The sequence below is a fragment of the Acinonyx jubatus genome, chromosome E4 (genome assembly GCF_027475565.1).
Source record: "Acinonyx jubatus isolate Ajub_Pintada_27869175 chromosome E4, VMU_Ajub_asm_v1.0, whole genome shotgun sequence".
Taxonomy (NCBI): domain Eukaryota; kingdom Metazoa; phylum Chordata; class Mammalia; order Carnivora; family Felidae; genus Acinonyx; species Acinonyx jubatus.
In genome coordinates this window covers 15,901,060-15,916,900 of record NC_069395.1, presented here as the reverse complement: position 1 = coordinate 15,916,900, position 15,841 = coordinate 15,901,060, and the positions used below count along the sequence as shown (strand labels likewise).

General features: G+C 42.9%; 1 protein-coding gene across 1 annotated transcript in view; it reads right to left on the bottom strand.

Annotated features, from left to right (window-relative positions):
* The window catches only part of USH2A (usherin), a 725,654-nt gene that overhangs the window by 10,834 nt on the left and 698,979 nt on the right, over window positions 1-15,841 (bottom strand). Inside the window, exons 65-68 of the mRNA XM_015077386.3 lie at window positions 13,207-13,445; window positions 12,215-12,423; window positions 4,399-4,575; window positions 2,995-3,078 (exon numbers count right to left, since the gene is read on the bottom strand). Of these exons, the coding sequence (XP_014932872.3) occupies window positions 2,995-3,078; window positions 4,399-4,575; window positions 12,215-12,423; window positions 13,207-13,445 (709 nt within the window). The remainder of the gene's footprint in view (window positions 1-2,994; window positions 3,079-4,398; window positions 4,576-12,214; window positions 12,424-13,206; window positions 13,446-15,841) is intronic.

The following is a 15,841-nucleotide window of genomic DNA, read 5'->3' as shown; positions in this document are numbered from 1 at the left end:
GTGCCTCTTTACTCCTTGGACAAACTCCCCCTTTCCACAACCCCAAGGACTGGGTGGGCCTGTGGGACACTTAAAACCCACACTTTCAGTGGAAGGGAGTGGAGAGGGGGCTTCAGAATTGGAGTAGGAGGGTTTAAGAGAGGGCGAGAAGGTGACTAAGACTACATTTCAAGCTCCATAAGAGGAGCAACCCTACTTTGCTAACCCTGACTCGACTTCTCATAGCTCTGAGGTTAAAAACCTCGCTCTGCCTCTCTGCGCCTCAGCTTCCCCATCTCTAAAATGAAGGGTTGGGGTCAAAGCTCTGCCAAGTTCCAGCAGGCAGGAATACCTCTAATTAGGAATCCAGGTGTGTTATTTGAACGAAGAAAACAAACCCAACCCCCCCCCCCCCCCAAACAACCTTGGTTATTTACTGGAAGGGTTGAATTTCCTCTGGGTGGCACAGGGTTGTAACTCCAGAAATCGATCTGATGGGCCCGGTGGACCCCTTGCTTGGGAGGACACCAGGGAAGGTAGGGCAGCCTGCCTGCGGGAAGTCTCAAAAAGAACACAGCTCTCAGATCAGGAGGAGGGAAATGAGGATTGGGAGACTTTCATGCTTCAAGGCTGCTTCAGGCAAGGGAACAGGAACATTTTAAAAGTTACATCATAAAATTAAAACTGACTATGGAAATTAGGTGGACAATACATCTTGGAATCTTCCATATCTTCTCAGGTCCTCAGTGTTCCTTCTCTCATCAGTGGAAACCTCACTTTGTATTCAGGAACCAAATACAGGTTTCCCCTGTTTTGTGGAGAGCTTACAATCAGGTAAAATCAGGCCAATGTATCTTTATCCCTTCTCTTTTTTTCTTTTCAAAGTCCCTTTAATTTTAAGGGACTCCACCCATCAAGTGCGAGCTTCAAGGTTGGGTTAGGAGACTCCAGAGGCTGAGCCTGGACTTCAAAGAAAATCCCAAACCAGAGCTAGTGTCAGAGGTCATTCCTCCCGTGGAAGGATACTTCCCACCGATGTAGGAGACCAGACTGGCTGGATTTAGAGGTGGGTCAATCTAGGTTATGTGGTTTTTATTCAACTTGTGATCCTAATGCCTTACATCAGAATCATTGGGTGGGGCTTGTTTATATCTATTAAAATTTTTTTTTTAGTGTTTATTTTTCAGAGGGGGAGAGACAGAGTGCATGCAGGGGAGGGGCAGAGAGAGGGACACACAGAATTTGAAGCAAGCTCCTGGCTGCCAGCTGTCAGCACAGAGCCCGACGCGGGGCTCGAACTCACAAGCTGTGAGATCATGAACTGAGCCGAAGTCGGACGCTCAACCGACTGAGCCACGCAGGCGCCCCTATTTTTATTTAGTTTTTAATTTTTCAAATCTGATGGCAGTTGACACACAATGTTATGGGCAGGGCTTGTTGAAAGAGCAGATTCCTGGGCCCTACTGACTCTGAATCTCTGCTGGGGGCCTGGGAAACTATATAATAAGCAAGCACACTGAGACGATCTGAGCGCAAACTTACATTTGAGAACCACCGCTAAAGAGAAAGGATGGGGCCAGGAGTCAACAGAAAAACCACGTTCAGATTCTCATCTTAGCCGGGAGCTTGTGGGGTGTTCTTGGGTGAGTTCTGGTGTCCCTTAGGACTCCAGTGGTGCACTTCACTTGTGGACACATTGGAGTTGCTAAAAGAATACCAAATGAGGTCTATCCCATGGCTGCTATGGCATGAAATGAGATGAACTTTGTGGAAGGGACCGTTAGGTGTTGCAAAAAATTTCACATGGCATCCAGACACATGAAGTCTGGAAATAAAGAATCGTATTTTTTTTTAGCAGTTGAAATTATTCTTGATAACAATATATATATTTACCTGTGTTTCAGAATTTTTGGACCTTTGTATGTTAAAAAAACCTACACATGCATACCAATTTGATATAACATTAGTTACTGGAATTTAAAATAGGGTATCAGTCCCAATTCTGTCCAAATGGAAAAAAATCTGGCATTTCTCTAACTCGCCCTTTGAAATTATAAAGTATTGCATGTGTTAGATTCAAAGATTGTGGGTAGAAGTCAATTTAAAAGATGCTCCATAAAAATTACAATTTCATCTCTTCAGCTAAATTACTTGGTAATGGCAATCAATCCTCATCTTTTACAGAGAATGCAAGAGAAAAATCTCTCAAATTCACCATTTTAGGCTCTGAATCTGCAATATTATCACTATGATCAACACAAATTGGCATCAGAGTATTTTCTCTTCCTCTGATCTCTTTTTTCTGACTTCCTCTATAAATCACTTTTTTTTTTTTTAACAAAGTCATATAGCTCTTTATTGAGAGAGCATTTGTGACTAGGAGAGAATTTAGTCATATCTCTGTGTCTACAATTCAATGACTTGGTATATTTTTTAAATTCTTTAATGTTTATTTTTAAGAGAGAGAGACAGAACATGAGCTGGGGAGGGGCAGAGAGAGAGGGAGACACAGGATCCGAAGCAGACTCCAGGCACTGAGCTGTCAGCACAGAGCCAGATGCAAGGCTCAAACTCACAAACCATGAGATCATGACCTGACCTGAAGTTGGACGCTTAACCACCTGAGACACCCAGGCACCCCTGACTTGGTATTTTAAGATGACTGTATACCTGGGGCACCTGGGTGGCTCAGTCTGTTGGGTGTCTGACTTTCATGCAGGTCATGATTTCATGGTTTGTGAGTTCAAGCCCCATGTCAGGCTCTCCCTCTCTCTTTGCTCTCTCTCTCTCTCTCTCTCTCTCTCAAAAATAAACATTAAATTTTTTTTAAAAAGAGTACTATATACCCTAACTCTTTGCCAAAATAATTTACATGAGAACTTAAATTGTCGTGGAACAGTTCCTTCCATGCAGTCTATGAACATATTAGTGCAAGAATACAAGAAACAAGCATATGATTGTTTCTTTCCCAAAATGAATAGGTTCTATACTAAGTATAACGAGTTCAACATTTACCAAATCCGGTGGAGGTATCATATTGGACCAAGGGTGACTTAACACTTCCTTCATCTGTAGTGCAGATGACCTGGAGAAAGAAGGCTAGAAAAAAGATACAAGACTCGGTCATTCAACACCTCCAAATAGTGGGCAGACTTTTAGAAGAGCAATATATCATAGCATGGGAAATCTGAGAACAGGTTTCCAGCGCAAGTTGTGAGGTTTTATCTTATATACACACTTATTTCTAATTTTCAAATTACCAAGAAAATAGCTATAAGTAGCGTAATAATAGTATACATTTATAAGTAACAGAACTGAAGAAGACGCTTAGAGGTTATATAGCAAAGAAAAAGAATGATCGGAAGAGTAAAGGAGACTACAGCATATCTTATACTTCATATTGGTCTAAACCTGTTCTGGTAAAACTTACAGGTGCACTTTGCACTATGTGATCCAAAGTTTCTTTCTAAACAGGAGAGTTCAGGAAATTGAATGGTCTAAATACTTCTCTCAGTAGCCAGGGACCTGAGAGAAGCAACTCTTACAGGGCCACACAGGTGGTTCGGTAGAGGCCTGCCCAGGAGTAGAACCCAGATCTCCCGACTATGGGTCATCTCATCTGCTTATCACAACGGCTGCCTAGGTAACCAAGAACTGTGACCAGGAGAATGTATAGCTGGATTGTAAAAATGCTTTGGATAAGTTTCAGATGCTGTAAATTCAATCCTGGATCTCATTGTGTATCTGCACCTTTTCACCAACGTAAGTAGCATTTTCAAGGAAATTTAAACAACCAAAAAGGCCACTAATGAATTCATTGCAGAAATCCAGAGTGCTTAAAATGGCTTTACATCTATTGGTCCTGTGGTCATATTGATCATTAGAAAATAGTACCCTGTAAAGCTTTTTCTCATTTCAGTTTAAAAATCAAACAGGAGAAGAACATGTAATTAAACAGGGAGAAACAGTTCAGTTTTCGAAGGAAAAGTGTTGTAGTTTGAGCAATGGATACCAAGGTTGGTTGAGGAAAGCCCTCAATCACGGACTAAGAGTTGGAGATGGTCGTTGCCTGGTCTGTCTCTATTTGGATGTATCAAGAAAAATCTCCGAAGTCCCTGCAAGTGTATTATTTCAGGAAACCCAGACAACCCGTGGGTGCCATTTGTCTTGTGGACACAGCCTGTCCTGCAGTCTTGTCCCTTTGTGGGGCCATCACACAAAGGCACATAATGGCACTCGTGCAGAAAACAGGAAGGGGAATCTTATTTACTGGGAGCTGCAACATTTCCTCAAGAAGTGGCCACTTCCACCAGGACATTTTAATGAGTAGCATCTGCTGGTCACATTTCAGACTGAATATCTCATAGAGCCGGGAAGCGGAGTTCCGGACACCCTACGAAATGGGAGTCAGAAACTAACTTTTGTCTGCCGTCCTTGGTATGTAGAGGGTGGTGTCGAAGCCACTGTATACACGCTGGCCTCCATCGGTCACCACGAACTCCTTCAGCGGGCCATTCAGAAGGAAGGAGCCACTCCAGTCTACACGCACCATAGACAAATTGCTGTCCACCAAAAACGGCACTCGGTACTGGGGCACTGTTGGGAGAAAGTTGTATATTCTAAAAATGGTAACCTTAGGGCTCAGCCCCTAGGTGGCTCAGTTGGTTAAGCGGCTGACTTTTGGCTTCGGCTCAGGCCATGATCTCATGGTTCATGAGTTCGATTCCTGCATTGGGCTCTGTGCTGACAGTGCAGACCTGCTTGGGATTCTCTCTTTCTCCTTTTCTCTCTGCCCCTTCTGAGCTCCTTCTCTCTTTCTCTTTCTGAAATAAACAAACTTAAAAAAAATTAAAAATGGTTATCTCAGAGTGTGTGTGTATCTTTTTTTTTAATTTTATTTTTTCAAGTAATCTCTATACCCGATGTGGGGCTCAAACTTACAACCCCAAGATCAAGAGTCACACACTCTACTGACTGAGCTGGCCTGTATATATACACATATATATATTTAAGTATAACACCTCCCCCCAAAATTGGCATTGCTGAAACCCTTCACATTTTCCTCTGTGTTTAAAAAAAAAAACCTGGCATTGGGGGTGAAAAGAAAACCAATGGGAACATGTATGAGATGCTTTCTCAGCAATGTTGCACCTGCTTTCCCCCTCCCCCCAAAAAATCAATGAAAAGCAGTGTTTTATGAAATAAAACTATTAACATACAATAGTTGTGCTTACCAACATAAGCCTGGAGCTCATATTTTGTTGCATTTTCCTTCTTTTAACGGGTGAAGTATCCTTAACACTATTAACTACAGTAGATTGCTATTTTTCATATCAAATCAATATTTATTGCTACAAAGCCCCAAGGACTAGATGAAGTTAATATATTTTTTTTCTCCAAACTAAACTGCTTAGATGGTGAATTATGTCCTTTTGGCACCCATTTATTTTTAAAGCTTTTTCTTGACCCGTTAGTTTGTTTTCTAAGATAGTTAAAAAGCCTTGCAAATAGCAATTCGAGTATAATAATTCATTGCCCTGACTAATCAATCAATAGCATAGTACATTAGTATATAATCAAGTTCAGGTCTCCTAAGTATTATATCAGATATAGGAGCAACTTGGTGTGCATTTTACAGGCATGTTCTTTTTTCATTTTTCAGCTCCTTACTAAAACGAAGGAAAAACAATCCTTAACTGAGGCTCATCTTTTAAATGAATAATTTTTGCAGAAACAAATGAAGGGTTACCATATCATCTTGTCAAGTCAGAAGAGATTTATTTCATGAGATCTCGTTTTCTCCAAAATAATCAATACATTTGTAACAGCATTAAGATCCATCCATATACTAAATTGGCTTTTAAGAAAAGAAAAAAGCGAGTGGTGGAAATAAATTGGATATCCTTTTTTTCTTTAGAAATTAAACCCATCTGTTGCTGATGTCAGGAAATATAACAAAATAAGGAATAATTATACTTTTGTGATCATAAGATTTAACCACAAAGACAACTTTGATTCTTATCTTTCAAAGCAAGACCTTTTCATAAAGCCATAAGAAGTATTTCTGCAAATACCAAAACCATAGCTATCAAAACCTCTTTTATTTATTTTTTTAAGTTTATCTGTTTTTGAAGATGCATGCACACACGCAAACACACAAACACACACAGGATAGACAGAGGGGCAGAGAGTCAGGGAAAAAGAAAATCCTGAGCAGGCTCCACGCTGTTAGTGCAGGGCCCGCTGCAGAGCTCGATCCCATGGACTTTGAGATCCAGACCTAAGCAGAAATCAAGAGCTGGATGCTCAACCAACTGAGCCATCCAGGTGCCCCTCAAACCCTCTTTTAATATGTTTTTCCAATACAAACTTCACAATGGAATATACTGTTGTATCTGTCTGTGGGTTCCCTCTGCCACTTAATTCAAGAGATTCCCACATCTCCCCTCCATCATAACAGCACAGATAAAGACAAGGTTTGTAAATAGTATAAAAATAGAAAGATAGGAGCTCTGAGGAAAGAGTGATTGAACAATCAAAATAACCAAGAATAATGAATTTGGAGACAGGAAATGGGAACAGTTACTATGCCCCCTGCACTTGATATGTTTTATCTTATTTAGTCTTCAAAACAATCTTGTAAGAGTTCCTAATTTTTCAGGTCAGGAAACTCAGGTTCAGAGAAGCCAAATTACTTGCTTAACCTCAGTGGCTTGTAAGAGGCCGAGGGTCTGAACCCAGACCTGCTAACCATAAAGCCCGTGTTGTTTTGTTACAATCAATACACATCTATTCAAAGGAGCACAGTTTACTAATTCAGTTTATGGGTGCACTGAATCATCCTGGCTCATACTGACTGATACATATTTAGGAATTTTGTGAGCTGATTATTAAACCCAACCATTATTAAAATATATTATGTAAACTAAAATAAATGATACTAAAACTTAGGTAATAAACACTCAACGTTCATAAATCCTTCGTGATCTTGCTACATTGTATTATCTATGGTCTTGAGGTGGTTTATGTCTATTATGTCTGGATGGTGGAAATATTGCAGAGGAGGGCACCACTAGTCACCTCTTGCCAGCTCTGTGTTCCTTGGAAAATCAAAATTAGCCACGGTGGGAGTATTTACACCACGGAAGTTGGCAAGCACTTCCAATCAGACATTTTCTCTCAAGAAGCCCAGCAGTTAAACTATGCCTCAGTTTGTTCTTGCACTGAAGGTGTAGTTAAGGCAGAGGGGGCTGAATGCATTGCTAACACCTCTCCAGACCCATGTTACTATAAAATTACAAACACTACTTTCAAAGTACTTTATGATTTGTATTTCTGATCCATATTTTTTCTCTTCTGGTACATAATGAGTTAAAAGTAGCATGAACGGTATTTGAAAACCCATATGATAGAGGCGCCTGGCTGGCTCAGCCTGTTGAGCACCTGACTCTTGGTTTCAGCTCAGGTCATGATGTCACGGTTCGTGAGTTCGAGCCCCACATTAGGCTCAATGCTGCTGGTGCGGAGTTTGTTTGGTATTCTCTCTCTCTCCCTCTCACTTTGCCCCTCCCCTGCTCTCTGTCTCTCTCTCAAAATAAATAAATAAACTTAAAAAAAAAAAGAAAACTTATATGATAGCCATTTATTGTATTTTTCCATGTCTGTGGATCCAGTAAAGTGGATTGAGTGAGCCCTTTCTTCCCTTGGTGCTACTCCAATTTGGAGTCACTTCTTCTATGTAAAGGAAGAACAGAAAACAAGGAAACCTTTTTTTTTTTTTAATGTTTATTTATTGTGTGTGTGAGAGAGAGAGCAAGCAGGGGAGGGGCAGAGAGAGACAGAGAATCTCAAGCAGGCTGCTGTGTGCTCTCAGCACAGAGTCTGATGTGGGGCACAAACTCAAAGAAAAAAATCATGACCTGACCCCAAATCAAGAATCATGACCTTAACCAACTGAGCGCCGCAGGCGCCCCAAGACAGCTAGGAAATCTTATATCTGTTCACTGTGGGTTTTTTTTTTTTTTTTTTGAGCCTAAGGAAAAAAAATCTGGCAAAACTAAGCTCAATGACTAAAAAGAGAATTGGTTAACAAAACTGCAAACCTCACAGAGCTGTTCTGGCCAGGCCTTCTGGCCAGTAAACACACACACACACACACACACACACACACACAACGGGCTTATGGATATATTATGAAGGGGAACCACTTCTGAAGGGTGGTGACTATGTTTCGTCTCTCTCCTTGTACAGAGTAGCATTTTGTTTTAATTTTTTTTTAATGTTTATTTATTTTTGAGACAGAGAGAGACAGAGCATGAACGGGGGAGGGTCAGAGAGAGAAGGAGACACAGAATCCAAAGCAGGCTCCAGGCTCTGAGCTGTCAGCACAGAGCCCGACGTGGGGCTTGAACTCCCGGACCACGAGATCATGACTGAGCCGAAGTCGGACGCTCAACTGACTGAGCCACCAGATGCCCCCAGAATAGCATTTTTTATTAGTAGACCAGAATTCCTTTTACTGTGCCTTCACGTCGGGCATAAGTATTTCTCACGGTTCCTTTTGGGTTTGAGAAGGGCAGATAGTGGAACAGGCAGAAACATGAAGGAGGGTGCACATTAGGAAAGAGGACTTCAACTACCTCCATTTTGACTTCAGTCTGTACTTTCTAATTGATTAAATTCTTCCCAGCTTATCTCTCAACTCAGGCAAAAGGCGAGGCAAAGCACCCTGTGGTAAGAACCAAACCATCCCCTCCAGCAAGAAGGACCCCCCCGGAGCCGGCAAGACCTCACTTGACTGACCCCAAGACAATGGTCGACCTGACCTGTACTGCCACCTGCATGTCCCCACCAACCTTTGTCCCACATTTTCCTTACATGAGCCTGGAAGTGTTTTCAGCACTTTGGAGACAGGCTTCCAATGCGTGGTGGCCTCACTGAAATAAATCCCTTTCCTGTTTCACCCCCTCCCTCAACTCTGCTTCCGGACTGTGTCAGTGGCTGGTGGCCTGATGTGATCTGTTTGGGACCCCTGGAGCCAGATGTTCTTGTACCCCCATGCCACGGTTACGGTTACACAGTAGACATTACTGAGAATCATTGCACTTTGGATTATGGTGCAAGTGACAAAGAATGCAGATTGTGTGGCAGCAACAATAAACGCGAGAAGTTTGGGTGCGTTCACTCACTCATAGAGCAACACACGTTGGGTGCTCAGACCTGCGGCCCAGGGCTGGAGTAACATAGAGAAAGTGAGGCCTGAACGGGAAGCAGATTACAGGAAAGATGCCAGCTGTGTCTGGGGCTGTCGCATTTGGGCGGAGGTGAGGAAGTGGGGTGTGGGTGTGTGGGGGGGCGGGCTGGGTTTCACAAAAAAGGACTCGGGGAGCAGGTGGCCTTCTGGGAGTTGGCCTTCGGAGCTGAAGCCTGGGAGAAGATGAACTCACTTCCTGAGGAGGGAAGACAAGAGGAGGGAAAGGGTAGAGAGTAAAGTTTAGGACTGAGATTGGAAGGGACCTGGTTGGTGTAAGATCAACCAACAGACTGACACTGAACAGCCACAGAGGCAGGAAGGAGGACAGGAGACACTCATGGAAACTAGGGGGACTGTTTTTTTTTTTAATGTTTATTTATTTTTTGGGAGAGAGAGAGAGAGTAGTGGAGGGGCAGAGAGAGAGGGGGACAGAGAATCCAAAGCAGGCTCCACATTGTCATCACAGAGCCTGACATGGGGCTCACCCATGAACTCCTAGATCATGACCTGAGCAGAAACCGAGTCAGAGGCTTAACTGACTGAGCCACTCAGGCGCCCCAGGGGGACTGCGTTTTAAAAAAGGACTGAGGGTCCCACTGCCTTGAATGTTCCCTGGAAGTCAGTAAGAGTGACTGCTGCTAAAAAATATCCCCTAGATGATCACTGTGGAGGTCAAGGGCAAGCCTAGGAAGAGATTTTCACGAAGTGACGAGGTGAAAATCACTCTGGAGAACTTTAAAGGGTAAGTGGGAAGAAGGAAAATGGGCAAAGCCCTCGGAGAGCATCCTTCAGACAAGTTTTGCTATGAAGGGAGGAGTGTGGGAGGGGAAATGAGGGACAGAATCAACTGTGACTCTAATGTTTATTTTTTTTTATTATTTTGAGGGAGAGTGAGCGTGTGCGGGATAGGGGCAGAAAGATAGGGAAAGAGACTCCCAAGCAGGCTCAGCTTGGAGCCCAACGCGGGGCTCAAACTCATGACCATGAGATCATAACCTGGGCCGAAATCAAGGGTCGGATATTCAACCGACTGAACCACTCAGGAACTGGAAAAAAGTGTGACTCTATCCAGGGTACACTGAAGATTGCAGAGAGGAGGCCGGTGTTCAGCAGGGAAGGGGGTGGGATTCAAAGCACAGGAGGTGGGATTATTTCGGGGAGAAGGACCACCCTTCCTTGTTGCAGACAGAAATGAAGCCGATTGCAGGTGGGTGGGAAGGGAGCAAATTACTGACCGGTGACCTCTCTTTTCCTGGTGAGTGTGGAAGCAGGGAGTTCTGTAGAGCGTACAGGGAGAGGTGGGTGAGGACAGGAGGGGTGTGCAGTGGGGGAGGGTGGGAGGAAGTGGGAGGTTTGGGGAGGGAGGAGAAGGTCTGAAATCTTCATGACAGACCAGGGTAACATAGTGGTACTTAGCTGAGCGGGGTGATGATGAATTCAGAGGAATACCTCCACTTTCTAGATATGGAAACTGGCAGGTGACTTCAGCTCTGGCCTTACTTTGGGGCCACCTCATTGTACAGCTCCCAGAGCCTCAGTTCAGATTCTGGTCTATGTGAATGGCATCTTGGAATTTTAATGCAGGGTCCACAGTCCTGCTTCAGTTCTGTCTTCAGTAAATTAGTTTTTTTTTTTTTTTTTTAATTTTTTTTTTCAACGTTTTTTATTTATTTTTGGGACAGAGAGAGACAGAGCATGAACGGGGGAGGGGCAGAGAGAGAGGGAGACACAGAATCGGAAACAGGCTCCAGGCTCCGAGCCATCAGCCCGGAGCCTGACGCGGGGCTCAAACTCACGGACCGCGAGATCGTGACCTGGCTGAAGTCGGACGCTTAACTGACTGCGCCACCCAGGCGCCCGTCTTCCGTAAATTTAGATAACAGCACTTCCTTCATCGTCTTGTGCTGAAGACTATTTGTAAAATCCCTCAACAATGCCACAAACAAGCAAGTTCTCTCTAAGAGTGACCTGTTGCTCACATCTGCCATGTTGTTGTTCAGACACATTAAGTTCTTTGTAGGAGGCATTGGCCTTTCATGAATATATAACTCTTACTTTAAAAAATGCCAATGCCATATACTGAAGATGAGATTATAATTTGACACAGTGTGGCTGGAAATCCAACTTGCAGTAAGTATCCAAAGACTTAAAATATTTACATTCTTGATGTAGTAAATTCCATGTGTCAAAATTTAATTTGAAGAAAACCAGACATTCGAAGATTGGTACTTTTTACCGACTTTTGAACAAGGGGCACCATACCTTTTCTTTCCACTGAGCCCTGCAAACGATGCAGCAGGCTCTAACTATAAGTACTTATTTTATTCTCAATACTTTTGGTGTTTTTTCATTTTTTAAATGTTTATTTATTTAGGGAATCTCTACACCTAACATGGGGCTCAAACTCATGACCCCTGAGATCAGAAGTCGCCTGCTCTTCCGACTGAGCCAGCCAGGCACCTTGTTTTCATTTTTGTCATTTTTAAACAGTAGACATATACGCCTTATAAATTCCGAAAAGGAATTATTTTACAGAAATGTAAGGAGGCCCCAATTAACCAGTGAATTGCCCTTCTGCTTTTCTTGATGGTGCCCTCCGTATCTCAATGCTTTCTGGAAATGCCTTCTGGATTATGCCACGTAACTTGAAAAGAAAAGGAGTGGCAAACTAAAAAAACAGACAAATAAATATCATCCCAAATTTCCAGAGTTTGTCTATGTTCATCCTTGTTTGATTTCCTTTAAATTGGTTTTCACCCCACCACTGCATGAAAACTCTTCCTAAATTTGTACTTAATCTTTATGCTATTAAACCCAAAGGGCATTTGTTTCCCCCCAGTAGTCATCTTCATCGACGTCTCAGCGGTATTCGGGGCACTTGAACACTCACCCAACCCTTCCCAAAGGCCAGCTGGCCTACTTTTCGTGGCAGGGCTCCTACCTCCCTCTCTGGCTGGTGGGGGCACGGCCACTTCTACTCACATTCTCTTTGGGTGACAAAGCTGATCCATTCGGAAGCCGTGCTGCCCACCTCATTGTGGGCCACCACCCTCAGCTTGTAGGTGGTGTAAGGCTGGAGGCCCTCAAGGCTGGCTGTCTGCCCTGGCCCCACGAACTTCGTCTCTGTTTGGCTGGGAGTGCATGCAGTGGCTGAATCCGGGGGACAAGCCACGTAGAGCTGAAGCTCATAGCTAGAACGAGAGAGCAGGCAATCAGGTTAGTTTAACTTTCGTCTCAAACGGGGTATATCTTGTGAGGAGACGTTTGGTTTTCGCGGAACTACAAGCTCTTTCCGATTTCCGTTTGTGGGAAACTGCGCTCAGAAACACTTTGTTTAATGCCGTTGGAAATGAGCGGCGGATGTAACCGGAGAAGTGATAAGAAAAGTCACATGTGTACACGTGTTGCTGTCCAGCCAGCAACTAGCAATCCTTGTTGGTAGAGATAAGAGATTTGTCTCTTTTCAGGGAAGAGCGATAAAAGCGTTATCCTCTGCTGAAAGTAAGGAATATCTTTTTTTCAAACAAACAAACAAGCAAATAAATACCGAACAAACAGTATCTTTTGTTCCAGATTATTTTGAGTAAAATCCCTCTTTTGTTTTTTCAAGCAGTGGTTCCTTATGGCATTTTAAATTAGATCAGGCAAATTCTGATTTACCACAGAAGTTTCTTATGTTCCAGCCGAGGCCCATAGAATGAATAATTCCAGGGAACCCTGAAGAGCGTACTCTTTCAATGAACGCAAACACATTGCCTAGTCTTTCTTATTTAAAGACAATGTGGTGGTTCACCTTTCTGTCGTTAGCTGATTTTATGATTTAAACACTTTCAGGGAACATAAGTCAATTTGTCTATTTTGCTATAGGTATTTGTTCAATAAGCACGCCTTCTTTGGGCAGGGCTGGGTAGCTAGCTGTACGTCTGTATGCGTGTCTTATGTTGGCTTATTCATCCTTCTGTCTGGCCCACTACCTTTGAATGACACCATTGGGGAACAGAGGAGGGCTCCACTGGAAGGCAGCTGTCCGTGAGGACAGTGTCTGGATTTGGGGAGAGGACAGTCCTGAGGGTGGAGCAGGATGAGTTCTCAGCTCTGCCGTTGGCCCTTTGCTGCAACAATTGAAGCAAGTGCAGGCCTCCACCCCGATGGAGTACGTAGTGAAGGGCTGCAGGCCGCGAAGAGTCTGCTGGGTGGCCATGCCTTCAGACAGCTGTAGGAAGAAAGGATACGAGGTGAGGCAGCGTCGCAGAGCACAGACAACGGACAAATGTTTATCGTGTATCCCACCTCCTATGAAGGGAGTGCCACGCCGGGTCACCTGGGAGGCACGCTATGGCATCTCGCGTAGTATTTACCCTCAAGGAATTGCCAATCCAGTTGGAGAGGCATATCTTAAACATGCGAAAAATGTAATGGTGTAATAGTTAGAAGTTTGAGGTAACAGGATAGAGATCACGAGGCACAATATTATTTAGCACCATAGAAAGATGTTAGAATATGGTACAGAACACACAAAATGTATTTTCTTAAGTTTTTATGTAAATTCCAGTAAGTTCACATGTAGTGTAATATTAGTTTCAGGTGTACAATTTAGTGATTCAACACTTCCATATATTACCTGGTGCTCACCACAAGCACCCTCCTTAATCCCCATCACCTATTTAACCCATCCCCCCCACCCACCTCCTCTCTGGTAACCATCAGTTTGTTTTCTATTGTTAAGAGTCTGTTTCGGGGCGCCTGGGTGGCTCAGTCGGTTGGGCGTCCGACTTCGGCTCAGGTCATGATCTCGCGGTCCGTGAGTTCGAGCCCCGCGTCGGGCTCTGTGCTGACAGCTCAGAGCCTGGAGCCTCTTTCAGATTCTGTGTCTCCCTCTCTCTCTGACCTTCCCCCATTCATGCTCTGTCTCTCTCTGTCTCAAAAATGAATAAACGTTAAAAAAAAAAAAAGAGTCTGTTTCTTGGTTTGCCTCTCTCCTTCTTCCCCCCATGATCATTTGCTTTGTTTCTCAAATTCTACATGTAAGTGAAATCATATGGTATTTGTCTTTCTCTAACTGACTTATTTTGCTCAGCATAATACTCTCTGGCTCCATCTACTGCCTATGGCAAGACTTCATTCCTTTTTATGACCAAGTAATATTCCATTGTAAATATAAACCACATCTTTATCCATTTATCAGTTGATGGACATTTGGGCTTTTTCCATAATTTAGCTATTGTTGATAATGCTGCTATAAACATCAGGGTGCGTATATCTCTTTGAATGAGTATTTTTGTATCCTTTGGGTAAATACCTAGTAGTGCAATTGCTGGACCATAGGATAGTTCTATTTTTAACTTTTTGAGGAACTTCTATACTGTTTTCCAGGGTGGCTGCACCACCTCACATTCCCACTAACAGAAAACACACAAAATATTAATCAAATTCTGTGGCCTTCAGAATAATGCCTTTCCAATACCAAAATCTGTATTTGAATTATATTTCTGGGGAGTATTCACTAAGGTCCATATTTTGCCATTGTTCCGTGCATGTAATTGGGGGGCCAAAATTCCCTCAGATCCATGTTCGAGTGGGTGTTTTAAGAGCTTGAAAGTCTATCTCTTCCTGGGAGCATGTTGGTTTATATGACATATCAAAGCCTTTCCCTCAACCACCTTTGTTGCATTATGAACTTTTTGGTTTATTTGGAGCACATATTTTACCTCATTGTGGTTTCATTAAGAACTCTGGAACAAAAGAGTTCAGAAACTGGAAAACGCATTTCCAGTGACATAGCAACATATAATTAAGAAGAGTTATCTGCTATTTAAAAAATGCATACAATGCACTCCAAATATAAATTATTTTAGTTTATTAATATTATCATTTTATAACCGTGGATAATCAAGGGTTGATTGTATTTACATCATCTATATTTATTGAATACGAGGCCCTGTAGAAAATATGCTAATACTTCCTTAACATTCAATACGAGACCTCTTTCCTTGCAAGTTATTTTCTGAAATTGTGTTTTAATACCTGGCACTCTGGATTCAGAGGATTTCTCCACACTTACCCAAATTGTTCCCTACATTGGTCTAAATAATTTATAATATCATAGTGGGATCTGCACAACTTGTCCATGAGGGTTTTTTTTATGAACAAAGTGTCATAATCTATACTTATTCACGAAAAACGCAAGAGTGGTATGCACTGGGCAGCCGAGAAGGGGCTTCATCTTACTGGCTCTTGGTGTCTTTGTATAAATAATGGAGGAACTGGTCTAATTAGTTATTAGGGTCCCTTCAGCCAGTGGCTTTGCTAAAACACAGTGGGAGAGATGATTTCTCTCCACTGTCCATTGTGTTTCCCCAATGTGCCCCAAACGTGCCAAGAAAAAAACAGCGGAGCAAGAGTTGTGCTGGCCAAGCTGTTCTCTCTCCCAAAGCGCTGGAACTTTCTCGAAGTCACCAAGAGAAAGTCTGAGCTTTCAGTGTGTTATCAGACATTTGCTTGTGCCAAAATGGGGATTCCGAGGATAGTCTTTGCTCTACTCTTTCTTTCTCATATTAACATTTCCACCACCAATAATGGCCAATTTTCGACCCATTACCATATGCCACG